The sequence below is a fragment of the Ostrinia furnacalis genome, unplaced genomic scaffold (genome assembly GCF_004193835.3).
Source record: "Ostrinia furnacalis isolate ACB-3 unplaced genomic scaffold, ASM419383v2 OfSCF5438, whole genome shotgun sequence".
Taxonomy (NCBI): domain Eukaryota; kingdom Metazoa; phylum Arthropoda; class Insecta; order Lepidoptera; family Crambidae; genus Ostrinia; species Ostrinia furnacalis.
In genome coordinates, this window is record NW_021135677.1 from 301184 (window position 1) to 319403 (window position 18220).

At 39.4% G+C, this 18220-nt stretch overlaps 1 protein-coding gene across 1 annotated transcript in view; it reads left to right on the forward strand.

Moving 5' to 3' along the window:
• Src64B (Tyrosine-protein kinase Src64B) overlaps positions 1-18220 on the forward strand; it is a 53947-nt gene that overhangs the window by 26733 nt on the left and 8994 nt on the right. The window contains exons 2-8 of the mRNA XM_028316142.1: positions 8298-8382; positions 12071-12205; positions 13530-13740; positions 15067-15338; positions 16277-16464; positions 17079-17285; positions 18003-18185. Of these exons, the coding sequence (XP_028171943.1) occupies positions 8334-8382; positions 12071-12205; positions 13530-13740; positions 15067-15338; positions 16277-16464; positions 17079-17285; positions 18003-18185 (1245 nt within the window). The 5' untranslated portion in view covers positions 8298-8333. The remainder of the gene's footprint in view (positions 1-8297; positions 8383-12070; positions 12206-13529; positions 13741-15066; positions 15339-16276; positions 16465-17078; positions 17286-18002; positions 18186-18220) is intronic.

The following is an 18220-nucleotide window of genomic DNA, read 5'->3' on the forward strand; positions in this document are numbered from 1 at the left end:
CGTCAGTTTACAAGCACGAGCCGAATCATCGATTGTGAATTGTGAACACAGTGATCCGCCAACATGTCTTTGCTTCGCTCCCCCCGCGGCGCCGCTGTTAAAACACGCCGACATATGATGGACGAAGACAAGACAAACAAAGTGAAAGTCGCTAGTGAAGTGTTGAAGAGTGAGGGCAGCCAGTCCACGCGCACATCGTCTGCAGCACGGCGACTCACAATTGAAGCTGCACGTAAGAGGGCGGAAATCGAGATCGAAGCGATCGAAGCCGCAGAAGCCGCTAGGAAAGCAGCCGCAGAAACCGCCGCGAAAGCCGCCGCGGAAGCCGCCGCGAAGAAGGCGGCGATTCGTAAGTCGCTGATTGACATTAAATTGAACGCCGACCTTTCCGAGCTGGGCTCGGAGGGGAGGAGTGTGAGGTCATCATCGGAGAAAGTGGAAGCTTGGCTTGACACAACACACATTGCAACGACACATCGGGAGGAGAAAGTCACCTGCACCGCGCCCCAGCAGCGTACTGAAATTCAAGAGCTGGCGGCTGCACTCACAGTTGCGATCTCCAACGCCGCTGCAATTAATCAAAACGACCAACTGTTGTCGAGATTGGCCACTTCCAAAGACTTGCCAATCTACTACGGTGACCCCCTCGACTGGTTACAGTTCCGGAATGCCTACTTCGAGTCCACCGAGATCTGTAAATACACCGACACCGAGAACATGTGGCGCCTTCGTAAATGCCTACGAGGCGAAGCTAAAGACGCAGTGTCTTCGCTACTCATCGATTGCACGTCACCTAACGAAATAATTGACATGCTAGAGCTTCGGTTTGGCCGACCCGAAATCATAATGAACAAGATAGTGTCACAACTCAAGAAGATAAAACCACTACCTGAAACTTACCACACCGAATTGGTGCAGTTCTCAATAACCATCAAAAACCACGTAGCAGCCGCCCGAGCGATAAAGCAACGCGAGTACCTACAGAGCCCCGAACTCGTAAACATCACCGTGTCAAAGTTACCTACACTACTCGTGACCAAGTGGGCTGACTACGCTTACGCCAACCGTGAGTTACATGAAAAACCTAAACTTGAGTGCCTATCGGACTTTCTCTACTTAGAAGCACAAAAAGTAGCCGCGGCCGGTGTTAGCTTCGTACACAACCAACACGAAGCCAGACGTAAACCAGAGTACATCAGAAGCTCTCACAANGTCGTTTTATGGCCCTCTAGACTGGCGGTTATCGGCTAGGACATTGATTTAGCTTTCAGGTAGATAAACATCTATTATTGCTTTGTCCATACCACCACGAGTAATAACTCGTTTTCCTAATCTTAAAGTCGAGATCGAATCTGTGTGCCTACCATGAGTTTACGTTAGGTGAGCTCGCTAGCGAATACGTCAAAAAATTCTATGAAGATTTTATTTCTTGAAAGTAGCCGCTAGAGGCGCTGCACAATATGTCATACATTTAAATGTCATTTTTTTACGCAGTCGCTAGCGAGCACACCTAACGTAAACTCATGGTAGGCACACTGTTACCGATGAATCGGCGCGACGCCATTTGCACGGCTTCAGCTGGTTTGTAGTTTAAACCCTCTTTATTGCTTGGATGCCTATGGGGCCGCCGGTTTAGGGGAACAATGGTGCTTTGCCGATGTTATTGATTGGCAGCAACAGGTGGTAGGGGCGCCCGTCCCCCGCTCGCGTCTCACCACCACAACCTTCACTTTCTTCATAGATTTGCTTCACGGCTCCTCAAAAAAGGGAGTCGTCACGCCTCATGCTCTTACTGTAACTTAACGAAGGCCCACAACTTCTTAATGAGCATCGTGAATAAAATAAACAAATTAAAACAAGGCATTCCTACGGACAGAATTCCTCGAAACGCTCACAATTTTGGTAAGCGTGCCGTGAAATGACAGCTGATTTATCATGGAATATAATTAATACTAATGTCTATTTTACGTTTATAAAGTCGTTGGAGGTTCTGATAGAGCTGCTTTGTTTCCTCCCTTAATTAAAATCTGTGTGAAATTCAGGGGAACAAATTGTATGTGGTACTAAAGTTACAGGGCACGAGTATTTTATCCAGAAGCAAACTTTATGGTTATGTTTCAGCATCATAGTTTGCATGTTGTGTGGGACAGTGAGATTGTATTGATAACCCCAGAAGATTACTGTCATTACTGTGATCGTGCGCCTCCACAGTGCTCAATCAATCGCACTAGATGATTTGTTCCGCTATTACGTATGTGTGTAAATCGATTCTCCATTCTGGCCTGTTACGATTTATCGATATCGTATGTTTGCTCTTCTTGCCTCGACTGTGAAAAATGGGTTCACCGTTTACCCTATTACACGCTGCATTGGGGTAAGAAAAGCGGATTTTTTTTTATCTTTGTACTCGTAACTTAAATTCTGTAATCCCAACGCTACGGCATTTTTAATTGCGTAATGGGGGTTATATTTTATTTCATTTCATTGCTCTCGACGTTGCTTTTGAACGACTACATTGTTTTGATTTCGGCCAGAAGCAATTCTTTTTGCACGATTTTAACAAACCACTAATTCAACGAAACGCTTGAGTCAGTTTAGGCAACGTGTCGATGTAATGATTGTTAATTAATTTGACTTACCTCAATAAACCATATAATTATCATACGAGTTGATGAATAGCGAACATAATTATTTAGCCGTCCGTAAAATAGGATTACTAATGTTTGGCCAAAAAACGTTTCCCAAATTATCACATCGNCCCGTGGGAATTCCTAAGTATCCTATAACCTGCCCAGGAGTATGAAGAATAATTGTACCAAGTTTCGTTACAATCCGTCAAGTGGTTTTTGTTTCTATAAGGAACATACAGACAGACGACAGACAGACAGACAAAAATTTTTGGCATCAGTATCGATCACTAATCACCCCCTGATAGTTATTTTGAAAATATATTTCATGTACAGAATTGACCTCTCCACAGATTTATTATAAGTATAGATTATGTTCAATACAAACAATCATAAAGTTACACTCACCCCACCCCGCGTCTCCGCATTCCATCGAATCCTATAAAAATGTGGTTTTTGGACATAGCGATACTTATTTTTCACAATTTTTATTTTTAAAAATTACTGGTCGATAGGTTATTTTATTTTGATGAATAAATGTTATTAAAAGTTTTTTTCTAAAACTGATAGCTTAGCTGGAAAAAAATATTTTCCATCCCAATAGTACGCCGGCTGCGCTCGATTCGGATATAGTGACGTCACGCGGCCCTGCGTACGTTGTCTTTTAGCGGCAAAAACGGCCTGTGTTTATTACTTAATATCTTCGTAAGTAATGGTCCGATTTGGATAATTCAAAAAGATATATCTTTCTTATGTCCTAAAGATTAACGTAGATACTAGTTTTATTGAATTTTCTACAACAGTACTGATCCTCATTGCATAGAATCTTTCGATCTTTACGCTTGCGTTTGGGCTAATGGGTTTTGACTGGTTTTGTAAAGGCTGTCCTACTTAAACAAATATTAAGAGATTACGGTTAATAAAACTATTAAATCTCAATCATAGATTTCGAATCTTAACTATTTAATTTAGAATTTCAACCAAACAGCATCAATTCTTAAGTTTGAATTGATTTTAAGCATAGTTTCGAAATACAGGCCTAAGACCAGATTACATTGAGTAATGACCAAATAAATCCTCAAGTCTAACTAAACAGCCGTTGATTAAAGTTAGTAAGTTGATACAAAAACATTATTGCAGTTTCAACTACACTCGCGAGCAAAACTATGGAATCACTTACATGAAGTTGTTTCCACGCGATCTTGTGTACTAACGAATTTGTTAGTAACAAAAAAAGTGGCACTATTTTAAAGATTAAACTTTTACCTTTAAATTGATACCAAATTCATTTCAATCACACCAGTATTTAAAAAGATATCCCGGCTGATGTGATGAAGTAAGGAAAAAGATATGTATCAACTGTTATATACGTCGCGAGTTGCGGCCTACTTACCCCCTATAAAAGCACGTGTTTTCGGATTTTTGCTTTCACACGTTGATCCGTACACATCTCAGCTTCTTTTGACACTTTACCTGGGATTCTACACCTTCAGAAGCAGCACAAATCCTTGCACTATTGCAAGAAGGGCTCAGCCAGCGGGCTGTCGCACGTCAGCTCCACATAAGCCAGTCCTGGGTTTCAAAAGTTTTAAGACGCTTTCGGGAGACTAGTGGCTTTATCCCGAGACCAAGTTCTGAACAGCGCCGGTGCATATCGCAAAGGGATGACCGTTTTTTCATGTCAACCTCTATGAAATCATCATTTGAGTGGTATCGACGTCCAGCAAGAGCTCAGAAATGTTCGTAGGATAGCTGTTAGCGTGTGGACAGATCGTCTAAGATACGTGGGACACTATTTAAGTTGTGAGCCTAACTATGAAAACAAAGTAGTTTATTATTAAAATGGTATTGATTGCGTTTATTGGTATTGTCTTTCATGATTTATATACTTTTTAATGTGTCTGAAATACTTTTCATAGCATTTTTTCCACTCAGCTTGAGGCACCTCCAAAGCATGCTTTTTGACCGCACCGACAGTTGCTTCNGGGATATAATATTTGGCAACATAAAACATTTGCTATATAAACATTTGCCAAGTAAAATTTGGCCAAATGATAATTTGACCAAATGAATTAGTTGCGAAAAGTACAGTTGCTAAAAGTTCATTTGGGAAATGAAACTTTGGCGATAAGTTGTTTGCGAAGTGAAATTTGGCGAAAAGTAATTTGGCCAAACGGAAGGATACCGTAAAATAACTGTTGCACCATACTGTGAACATTAGTTGCCGATACTAGTGCCTTTACATTCTAGACGTATCGACGTTTTCTGTCTCCGAGCTACAGATACGAGCTGCCTTTTGCATCGCAATCGAATGCTAATGAGTAACAACAAAAAGCTGTTGGAATTTAAAACATTGGTAACTTGTATAACGTGGTATTGGCTGCATCAAATGTCAAAGACCGGACGTTATTGTGCATTCTGTCCGCGCGGCTGACTTGTTGACAAAACGTCAAATCGTGCCGGCCATTGTGCGGTCATTGTCGAATACGCGAGGATCAGAATAAAAATGGTTCTAGGAATGGGACACGAGGGAATCTGGATTTCCGATTGGTCAAGCTTGCTCAAGAATTCATTAATTCACTTCGAAGAAATCGAAATTCTTCGAATGGATAAAAATAATTTGTCCAATTAGTAAAACTTGATCGATGTGTAGTTCCTTTCATAACAGAAACCATTACTACACATTGTTTGTCGTATGTGTATGTAACGTCTATATTGTTACGATATTTACGGTCGATTTGCTTGGAAACTCTCCCAGTTGATCCCGTCGACCGTCGTTCCATCACGTCAGTCTAATATAGCCTTCTGGTGTTCGGGTCTTGGATCTTTGATACTTTGATACGATACACGTCATTACCCACCCACCTTATTAATAGACTATTACGTTAACTGGAAATTGTAACATGGTAGTACTTCAGTACAAAACAATTGGCACTTTACTCCTAAACACAATGTCCCCAAAACTCTCCATGCATGAGAGCCATCGACTTATAAAAAGGGAAAACAAAAAATAACTAGCCGACATCAAAGACTCAACGAAAAGTTGAAAGCGAATGCTTTTCTACGTAAGAGCTTATGAAAGCATGACGTTCATGAAATGTAAAATGTATATTAAAAGATTTATAAGATCTTTTAAAAATTGCATTAAAATATTTACTATATTTATATTTATTTTATTTATTTAAAGACTTTATTGCACACACAACAATGTTCTGTACAAAAAGGCGAGCTTAATGCCATACGTCATTCTCTACCAGCTGACCTTGAGCAAAACAGAGATATTTAGTAGGCGGTGCTAAAAAGCTACAAAAATGTACACAATATAATACATTAAATATTATAATATACCTATATTTATACAAAATATATACATACATATAATTTATATAAAATGGATGACGAGAGGTAAGGGAGGATAGGAGAGGATAAGGGAGAAAAGGAAAGAATAAGGGAGATCAAGACGACATGATGCGTTCAAGAAAATGTTTCAAACTCCGTTAAAATGTTATGCAGTTATTATTATCTAAGAGTTTAGTGCGCGCATAATTTACCAGAGCAGTTAGCTAACGTATTACTTACAATAAGTAATAATTAGTTATTAACCATAGTTCCTGGCTCTATCTTGCTCGGAGTTTAGTTAAATGATAAGTTACTGCAGTACGTACTGGAAAACATTTTTACTCCTAAAAATCACTCGTAACAGGCTTCATTTAGCTTTCATATCAAACTCACCTAAGCTTATCGGACTTTTACCAAACAAATCACGGTTTATCAGGCAGAGTGCGATAAGAGCGATCGTACATCGATACATCACCGTTATCACCGTTATCAACCGCGACCCTTCGTGGGAACCATTGTAGTAACGTCAGCTGTAATGAAACTTATTTGATTGGGTTCTTTCGTTGTGAAATAACTGTATGGGCATGTTTAATTAAAACTTAATTTAATTTTGTACTGTCTGGATTGTTCTGATTGAAATTAACGCTCTACATTTTATTGTTGGTTCAATTGACTATATTTCGTTTCGATGGAAGGTTTAAAAAACTTTCCCATTATTTCCCAAACAAAAATATCTTTGTTTCTCAGAGTGAGAGAGTACAGTTTCACCGATTAGAATTAAGGCACCCTTTAGGCTTATAGTTATAGGCAGTATCAAATTCAATAATATTTTTATTTATCTGTCATTCATTACAGTAATAATTTATTTAACATCCAGAATGACTTTCGGATTGAGTCATTAATTAAAATGCACTTTGATGAAGGAGGATAATAAACATTGTACTATTATCTTAATGAACGATATCGATCTATCTTATCTGGTTACAATCGATGTAATCGGTAAGATACATAAATCGATATCGTTCATTAAGATAAAACAAATTACATGGATAAAATATGTTATAAGTAAGTACTTAGGTATTCCTAGAAAAATCATGTATTAAGCCTGGCGCAGACCATCGACTTTTAGTTGGTCGATAGTTGGATTGGGCTTTTATCAGTATTAGTATGAAAGTGCGCACATTACTTACACCGGTTAATTTTTCATAAAAATAAGTCGGGACCAACTATCGGCCGACTAAAAATCGGTGGTCTGCGCCTAGGCTAAATAAAGGACCTTCTTGTTTACAAACATGTGACGGTACTCTAACATTTGGAGGCATTTTTTCAACATGTCCTGTCCATTTTTTCAAAAAAGTTGAGCTTTTTTCGTACAAAATAAGTTGTATTTCTTCTTGTACTCGTACCGATGACCGAGTTATTTCTGTCAAGAGAAAGCGACCATCTGCTTATAAGGGATGACAGATGGTCTTTACATTACTGGATCAACTTTTTATACGTTTGTATGGCGTGTTCATTTCTCTACACTTTACCAAAGATATCATTGTTTATCAGTTAGTAAACATTTTCCTAAAATTAGGCGTTCCCCGTAATGAGCTATCATAACAAAACAACAACATAAGTGTGTTGATACTTGTGGTACTTAGTATCAGTTCAATTATATGGAACTGTATGTACTAAGCAAACCGGCATATCTCATTCAGGGTTGTGTTACATATGTATGCGATAACGATATTTGACTAACCTACTTGTAATCTCGACGTGGAATGGTCTCGTGCATATTACATGCGGCCATATTATTCAGTTGCTTGAACCTTTAGAGCTTTTGCGAAGACATGTTTGAAAGTAGTTCATTAAATCTTGCCATACTATTGTTTATGTATAAATTAAACATGCATTTTTGTTAGGGTTACCTACACCATATCGAATTACAAATGATCGGGGTTATATGCACAAAATTAAATTCAAGTAACTGCTTAGTTAATCGAAATTCTTAATTTTATGATCACGTAATGTGTACGACTCTCTAGAAACGCATCGGAAGCGCTTCTGTTCTTATAGAAATACACCTACTATATGTATATTTTTTATTTGGCATACATGTTAAAAATAACTTAAAAAGAAGAGTAAAAAAAGAAAGTCAGTCTAAGACAATGGTCTAAGATAGCAAAATATGTGCCAAAAAAGGTTTCAACGACTGCGAAGGACTACGAACGAGGCGACTTTTAATGTCATTTTATGTTTTAACGTGTATTTTTATATCTCTTTTTGAGCTTAGTTTCGGATGCCCATGGATTATTAATAATTAATTTTTCTTTTTCTTTGTTACAGAAGCGGCTTGGCGCGGCGTAGCGGGCGGGCCGCGCCATGGGTAACAAGTGCTGCAGCCGCCGCCATGACCCCGACAGACCTTTGGGTAAGCACCCATACTAATAAGCTCGTGGTGAATGGAACGTGTGGGGGTATACTTTGTGGTGTACGTAGGAGGGCCTTTTGAATACATGGTTCATTTAAAGTGTGTCCGTACAACGATTTCTTCTTCTTATTCGTTACGCTCTTGGCAGAGCCGTCGTGGTCACGTTGAGGCGTTGTTCACATCGGTTGTAGAGGCGGATACAACTCTCCGCACGATCTCCCGCCATCTCTCTCTATTGGCAGACTGTCTGGTGCAGTCACATAAGCCGTCTCCCACTGCTGATTTCACTTGGTCGGTCCAGCGCATTGGTGACCTGCCACGCGATCGGGTTCCTTCGACTTTTCCTTGGACGACCAGTCGTTCTATGGAGTTGTCATCCCGCCTTGAAACATGTCCGAAGTATTGCAGTATGCGCGACTGTACTATGGTTGATAAACGATTTCTATCGACTTCGAAAGTGGAAAACATTGATTTGTCTTCATCACCATCAGCGGGTCATTCTAAGTATCCGCTGCAGGATCACCACCTGATTTATTAGATGTAAATTGGTCTACCATCCCCACGCTAACCAAACGGGTAGAGACGATTTGAAGTTCGCATATTTGACCCTCAGACGCCTTTTATGGTGTTATTTCGATGATAAAAGATATCAAACACTGCAATAACGAGTTTAGGCACAGACTAGTGTTATCAATGGATTGTTCACGCTATCCAGTCTTATCCACAAGATAATAGGGAGATCCCTTATTTTTATTTATTTTCATATCAATTTAGCTAATTTTCTACCTATTTATATGCAAGTAAACAACACTATCTCACCTATAATTAATATCGGTTTGTATGACTTTCCACATATTCATAACATTATTAATCCTGAAATAGAAAATTTGATTCGCTGTTATCAATGAGGTAGAGTCAATTCCTCTTGTATTTCTATCTTTTTTTTCTTTTTTCATACAAAACAGTGTTACTATCTATCTATCCTTGTTGTAAGATAGGAACAATTTAGTACGAAACTCATTGCATAAAATATATCCCTTTTAAATTAAAACCACGTCCCATTTGAATAATTCAAATGCAAAAGATAAAAAATTTCATTATAATAAATACAGCAGCCCTTTCTATTCAAGTAGTAAAACCAGGAGGGAACATCGATAACACAGGTTTAGATTAGTATGATGAGTTACCGGTCAGTTACATAATGGTGGTTACCGAGAGCTACCGTGCGCGTTATCAGTGACAAAACGGACTGAATTTATATCCTAAGATACATGATCATATTTTACGCCGTCAGATCATAGTTTACGCCCGCCCGATACGAGGCGGCTAACGTCTGACAAATACTTAAGGGGCCTTAGTAAGTGAAAACGGCAATATTGACTGTTTTCTATTAGCTGTTACTTAAAGAATTTACGATATTTCGCACTGCTTATATAAATACGTGAAGCTGCTTAATGCTAGGTACAGTCTTCCCAACGAGTCACACAGACACTCAAACGTGTAACACTGTTACTCTTTGGGAACAAAAACCCATCAAATCACACTGTTACATTTTTAGGTACTCGTTTTGGTGTGACTGGTTGATAACAAGTAATTAGGTATTATGTATAGCAAAACAACACGTATAACGCCATAAAATAAGATGCCACAGCTTGATGTGTAGGTACCAGACTACCAGTAACTAATATTGCACGACCCTGGCGGATCATACTGTGTTACATGATTCGTCCCATAACTATGTTAATGACACTGCTGTCCGTATAGTGAATGGATGGATTGGACTAACTAAAGGACAAAAATAATATGTTTTTGTTTTAGATACACCTAACTAGCTAGCTGGATCTGTACATTTACTCTTTAGGAATATGTAGTTTTTGACTACTCTATTTTTCTTTGGTAAATCGTAAGTTACGGGAAGGGCAGCCAGCAGATCCTTATAGGTACTTCTGTGTAAACATTTGGGAACTACTTCGTGCAGTCTACCGCAAAGTTTACGGCTGTCGGAGTACAGAACAGAATATAGATCCTCTTTGTGTGTACGTCTGAAAGGGATTTGGGCCCTTTACAAATGTAAAGAGGACTGAATCCGAAACCGTACTCATTGTTTGTTTATTGTGCGGTAGTTTCAATTAATACGCCTCGCCTTATCGTTTTTGTGGTCTATGGTTAAGTGAATAGTAATATTTTCACATAATTTACATTTCATGGGTTTGTTTACCTTTGTAATCGCTATTCACATTGTTTTAAGAGTTACGAAAAAGATAACGGGTTACAAGTTACAACAGTGGAAACAATGTCATGCAGTCTTGCATGTCGTATCCCAAAATAAAGCAAAACTGTATCTTCAACTACTTAATCTTAAGTCATAACTAAGTTAGATTATGTTAGTTTCGAAACTCGCTCGATTGCAATGCAATAAATAATAACCAAGTTTTCGCAGTGCTGTAATTCAGTGTCCTAAATACTAAACTTAGGCATTAGGCACCAAAGCACGTATCTACACTTGCCTCGTTAATCTTAGTGCATCTTTGCAAAACTCGATTCGGTAATGAGGATCATTTCGATTTTTAGCTGTGAATGCAGATTTATAGGTCTAAGAAATCCTTAATATACAGTCCAAAAATTTTTGTTCTACGACAAAAATTGACGAAGTTATGGCCAAATTACTAAAAAAGTTCACTGACCGCCCGGCGCGGAACCAATGACGTCACTGTATCCGATGTATCGAACAGTTGATACATGTCTTTTTCCTTACTTCTTCACATCAGCCGCGATATCTTTTTAAATACTGGTGTGATTTAAATGAATTTGGTATCAATTTAAAGGTAAAAGTTTAATCTTTAAAATGGTGCCACTTTTTTTGTTACTAACAAATTCGTTAGTACATAAGATCGCGTGGAAACAACTTCATGTAAGTGATTCCATAGTTTTGCTCGCGAGTGTATAATGTTAATGACAATTCGTGTAGTTAACTCGATTCACTCTGCCGAATGCAATGACGCTGTTAAATCTTATAAATAGAAACCACAAAAACTTTGATTCAGAAACATGAAGGCAAAAAACTGGACAAAAACTCACGGCTTCAGGTAATCTTCATTGTAGACCTACAAAATGTGTGAAACCTTCTGGAATCGCCATAGAAGTTTACAAATACCTTAAAACAACTGAGCGGAACTCATTTCCTTGAAGCGAACAATGGCAAAGATTTTTTTTCGCACGCAGCTAAATGTGACCAGTTAGCTTTAATTTGCATCGGCATGTTTCTAGTTTACTCGTACATCGGTGTTTTGAGGTCAGCTGTATTGTGAAGAGTCATTAATGAATTTTAATGGCCACTAACCAAGTATGAATTTAGCACCTTTACTGTTAGAGAGATTGCTCGAGTTGTTAAATTACATTTTTAATTGCACGATGTCATCTCTTCTTTATTTATAACTATCTTTTGACCCCATATAATTTTAATTACTTTTTAGGAAGTAGCATGCGCACTGAATGTGTATTAAACATACCTGCGATGGGTACTTCTGAGATTTCTCCGGACGATTTGTGGTGTCAAAGGTGGGCGTGTCAAGAAACTGTCTACCTAATTACGTATACAACACTTAACCGCAATGCAATTAAAAAACACTAATCGTTTCACAAGCGTTTTCGACATTGCTTTAACTCCACTTTATCTTTTGTTTTCCAGTGTATCCAGCGTACAAGAACGAGACTGGGTTCACCGCGTGCCCCTCCCTGGAGACGCGGTATACGGGGGAGCCCAACAATCGAGGCCTATCACGCCCCCTAGCGGATATTGTGCGTACGCGCAACCCGGGAAAATGTAAGTAGAGAACATAATAATATTATATGAAGAAAGTAAAGGTTAAAGATGTAATTTGTCTAATAGACAAGGTTAATTTGAAAACCTAAACTGTATGCAAACCTAAACACCTGCACCGCTTTCATGTCTTACCATAAATAATTTGTGATTGGGTTAAACTCGACTCTGAGAAGTCTTCAAGTTTTAAGCCCTTGGGTCAAAATCGATGACCTGGCCTTCTTCCCATAATGACCTGCAGCCGATGGCCAATCATTTTTATTCAAACTGTCCCCTCCGTCTGTACATTGAGCAGGGTGGTTGCCTTGCATTGCATCACATAAATTATTATTTGCACTCTAGTAAAATCTTTGAGTTGCCTGGTTGTTGTGACCTGGCTGAGTTAAGTGGTTTATAATAAACGGCTTATTGCAAAACATACGCAAGTGTAATTAATAAAATATGACCGGGCCAGGCAGTTTATCTGATGTAACATACACGTTACGGGAGTTACTCAATTTAAAACACTATGGAAAGTTCACCTTTCTAAAGTTTAGTCATGTGACTTATGGTGCTATCTTCTGATGAAAATTATGATCTTAGAGCATGGAAGCATCTGGTAATGACAGCTGGTCGTAAACATAGCTATAAGTATCCGCCTGGTCTTTTTGCCTAGCCGCTGGCAGTTCTGAATGGGCGTCCTTATACGCTAACTAGCGTGAAATAAAACTGTAATCAAACCAATTCCGTTCGACGTAAATCTTGCATTTCCTGTGTAATATTTATGTTCTGTTAACTGTGTACATCAAGACTAGTGTAAATGTTGTCTCATTTCCTAAGCGGTAATCTTGATGACAAGCTAGAGGAAATGGTTGTTTTTGTGTATCATACGCAACATTATTAATGTAATTTGTACTGCACTTCTGCTCAGTTTATTTTTGAGTTTTACATAATTTGATGACAGCATGTCTGAGGACTTAATGATCGCCTGGCTAGCTACCACCAATACCACCATCTTATCTAAGTCTGTCGCCCTAACCCTAATGTTAACAGCATTGTTGTTTACGGTAGTTTGAGGTAAGATAGCCAGTTCCTCTTTGGTGGTTGAGGATTCTAGGTGAAGCTTGCTTCCACATTCAGCCTGATAATCAATTTTCATCAGATGAGATCCAGGCCAAGAGCTTCCACGTTATAGATAAAAAATCAAGTGAAGAAGTGACTGTTCTTTTATGTGCGTCCTATTATTTTACTACTCTAAATCAGCCATTCTAAGTCGGCTGCTAAAAAGAATCATATTTTAGTTATTATCTAAAATGGAAAGCGTATTGATTGCCTTTTTACTTTTCAGGTATGACCAACGGCGGCCGACGGATCGTGAAAGCGTTATGCGCGTACACAGCCCGCGCGGATTCAGACATCTCATTCCGAAAAGGCGACCGAATGGAGGTCCTCAGCGACGCGGAACCAGACTGGTGGAGGGTCTTACATCTAACGACGAGGAGAGAAGGCCTAGTTCCAGTCAATTTTGTAGCGGAAGAAAGCTCGGTGGAGTGCGAGGAGTGAGTATTGTTTTTTGGACCGCTTGTTCCCAAAAAGTCACACTGAAAAGTGTTACACTGTGACTCGTTGGGAAAAAGTATCAACTCAAGCCTCACTGTTATTCATTAAGACATCTATAATCTATATGTATTATGTATAACTATCTTCCTCCTTCTTCTTCATACATTAAGTAACTTTAATGTCAAGATAAAGTGATTACATTAAAAATAAGTTAAAAAAAAAGAATTAATTAGTGTCACGAGTTTGGAAGATAGGTAAACAGATGTCCTGACGAGTAACAGTGTGACATGATGTGATTGTCTTCCCAGCGAGTCACAGTATTACTGGTGTGAACACAACTTGTTGGGAACAAGCATTTTGGACTGGCGGATCTGCTCTATCACCGCAAAGCATCAAAGTTATGGTCACGTCTATACAACACGCACGATCGTTCACATCGATTCGTGCAATAATCGATTTTCATCACTCCATTGCTCTTACATTGCCTGCTTGTATGGCGTTGCATTTTGAATTGTTTCGTGCCGTTTTCAGTTTGTAATCGAATTCGTCTTATATCGCGATTTCAATAAGAATCGGAAATGACTTTAACTTATTATATGTCATAAAATAATTGTGACTATCTAAAACATATTTAAAAGCGATAGATTTTGTGGAAATCACGATTGTTGAAGGGTTTCCCCCCTGATTAACTTTTATTATGTACCACACATATTACAAAAAAAAAAAAAAAAAAAAAAAAAAAAAAAAAAAAAAAAAAAAAAAAAAAATTCCCACCTCTCGTTCCCACCACTGCAACTCCTGTGTAGCCAGGATCTACAGCTTGACCGCCACAAAAACCCAACCAATGAAGGTCAAGTTTGTCCCGGGGGAAAGTTAAACTGTCATTGGACCCGCAACGAAATTAATCAGAAGAACATAGGAGGAGTTCGAAATTAAGGTTCGACTTCCCTCCATTGCAAAGCNACTACACCGTGCGGGGCGGGGGGGGAAGTGTTATACACATATTACAACCATCATTAAAAATATTCCTTTGTGCAGAGTTAAAGCCGTAAAAATTTGATTATAAAATATGCGTTCTGGTTTTTGTAAATACATGCCAGCATAACTATGTACATAAAAAAGCTTTAACAGCTATAATTTCGAATGTAAATTTCGGTGTAATTACTTTTTAAATAAAGCTTGTAGTAGCCAAAGTGGAACAATACAGTATAAATTACCTACGTAACTAATAATGTACATAGCAGCTAACATAACGCTTGCTACAATAACACGGGGTCGGTGTCGGTGTCAAACCACACCCGTCTAACCGCCAATGTCTGCTAAAGGCAGCCTACATTTTGCAGCTGGTTCTTCCCGCACGTCTCGAGGAAAGAAGCTGATAAACTGCTGCTAGCTGAGAGCAACCCTCGAGGGACTTTCCTCGTCAGGCCAGCCGAGCATAACCCCCACGGATTCAGCCTCAGTGTTAAGGATTGGGAGGAAGGCAGAGGGTACCACGTCAAGCATTACAAGATCAAGCCGCTGGATAACGGAGGGTTCTATATTGCGACGAATCAAACGTTCCCTAGCTTGCCCGCGCTAGTCATGTCTTATACAAGTAAGTTTTCAGTTATTTTCTTTTGTAATATTATGGTGTTTTTGTTCATAGAGACATTCCAAATATCGTGGTGCTTTTATGCGTAAAGATATCAGATATTTCAATTATTATGTGGTATTTTGAAATACCTAACGGTTTTAAAATAGATGGAGGAAATGTGTTAAGGTAAATTTTACTACAGCCGTGTTTTCCTTTTGTTTCGTTTTATCCTGAAAATTATAGAATCATCGAATCTTAGTTTCATTCAATTGCACACGAAGAGAAAACAATATTCAGCACGTACCTACTTAACTCCGATTTTTTTGTTGGAACTGTAATTGGACCGATTCTGAAAGTTGAATTTTTATTGCTCTCCTTTTCCGTGGTCTATTTGAGAGTTTACTCTCTTGATCAGATATTTGATTCCCAGCTAGGATTGGGATACATTTTGAATTAAAATCAATTTTTAAGCATTACATAAAATTCAATTCAAATAATGAATAGTGAATTGATGACCGCGCTCCCTTTGAATTTAATTCAGTAAAGTTGTGGCACCTTACCGAGACCTTGATTTTCAGCTATTAATCACCATTTACTAACATTATTACTCTTCCAGAGCGCTAGGACTGCTGTGTACATGCATCTGTTACTAGGTCTTGATGACATTATTTATGTTCAACTGCTGGGCTATTAACCATTGACCAATGATAAAGGACGTAGCACAGTTATCAACCCGGAAAGGGATCGTAACCGTATTAACTCGAGGCGGTCAGTATTCTTTGTATGAAACTCCATACTTATCAGTTGACAGCGCGCGAAAAGCGAAAATAGCTTGCGAAAGGCGATGATCCATTTCTGAGTTGATAAGTCTGCTATGACCTTTATTCTGTTCTAAAGATGGCGCTGATGCTGTGCTTTCACCTATCAATCACCATTAACCAACCACATAACTCTTTCAGAGAACGCGCTAGGCCTCTGCCATGTGCTAGCGCGAGCGTGCCCGAAGCCCGAACCCCAAATGTGGGATTTGGGCCCAGAACTACGCGACAAGTGGGAAATCCCGCGAAGCGAGGTCCAGCTGTTACGGAAATTAGGACAAGGCAATTTCGGCGAGGTGTACTATGGGAAGTGGCGAAACAATATCGAGGTGAGTAGACTAGAATCAATCTTAAAGATAAAAGAAAGAGCCCTGTTTCAGAAACGATTTAATTCCCAAAGCTAAACCTAAAGCTCATGAACAAAATCTATGCTAACATCACCTGAAAATGTAAGGTTAGGTTTATTTACCAGCACTTTTATTCATGAATGATCCGGCTCGAAGGACCATGTAGTACACTAGATATGTGTTGGCGTTGATGAGGACTATTTATGTATGACAGAAACAGAAGTTTTGTAGTTTAACTCTATTTAATTAATCACACACGATAAGTACGCACTGCTTTTTAGATTTTGGGGTTAATGGAAGGGGCAGTGTTGCCATAGTTAAAAATTGACGTTAATAATATCAATTTATACTGCTCGCCACTTATAAATAAATAAATAAACCTTTATTGTCACCATAATAAAAAAAAACACATTAACACAGCTTAACTATTAAAAATAAGGTGACAAGGGCATCCGGCTCAGCGTAAGCTGTACGGCACTAGGTCCATGCAGCGGTGGTTTTCAGCCGGTGCCAGTCTTTGCACAGTAATACAGCGTACATAGGTAGTACATGCTTATATCATAGCAGGCACTTATATCATACTTTTCCAATTCCAGGTCGCCGTGAAAACGTTAAGAGAAGGCACGATGTCGACGCAGGCGTTCCTGCAAGAAGCGGCCATCATGAAGAAGTTCCGGCATAAGCGGCTCGTAGCTTTGTACGCCGTCTGCTCGCAACAGGAGCCCGTGTATATCGTGCAGGAGTATATGAGCAAGGGCTCGCTATTGGAGTTCCTGCGGAATGGCGAGGGCAAGTTCTTGCAGGTGCGTGTCAATAGAATAGAATAGAAAGACTTTATTGACACAGTAAATAAACCTTTTTAACAGACCTATCTAGGCTTTATTAAATCTATGATTTTAAAAACAAACGTTATAGCGACAAACTGCGTGATCTTCCCAGATCACGCAGTACGCGTAGTGTGAGTTTAAACAAACGCATTTGTTTAAAAAATATATGAAGATTTTAGTTCTTGAAAGTTTCCGCCAGGGCAGGGGCACTGTACAACCCGTCACTTTTTACGCAGTCGATATCGAATGGGTTTGACGTAAACTCGCACCACGTCCCCTGGTGGCCTCGGTACAACGTTAGTTTCGAGAATTGATGTTTGGAGATTTAATTATTTTTATCTTCGTAAAAATGACCAAGTACACGCTGTATTTCCTTGAACAGTTATGTAATTTTGCAAACATCTTTCATTTTGTTTTCCCTTTTAGTGTTCATATACACGAGCGGCTCATAGCCGACGGCAGTGGCAACGTCAGCTGTCGCCACCTTTTAGCGGCAGCTGTCGACTCGTCGACGGTAGCTGTCGCCACGTCGACGACTGCCGTCGACAGTTGGCGTTAGCTGCAGTTGTAGCTGTCTCTTTGTACAGCATGCGACAAGCTGCAGTTGCAACTAACGCTATGAGCCGCTCGTGTATAAAAAGCCTTACTTATTTACCTTACCACACAGTATTATAACAACCTATCTCTCCCCAGTTCGAAGACCTGGTCTACATAGCTGCGCAAGTGGCCTCAGGCATGGAGTACCTGGAGTCCAAGCTGCTCATCCACCGCGACCTGGCGGCGCGCAACGTGCTCATCGGCGAGAACAACGTCGCCAAGATCTGCGACTTCGGGCTCGCGCGCGTCATCGAGGACAACGAGTACTGTCCTAAGCAGGTGAGGATCCGCTGTCCTAAGTGAGCGACGCGACG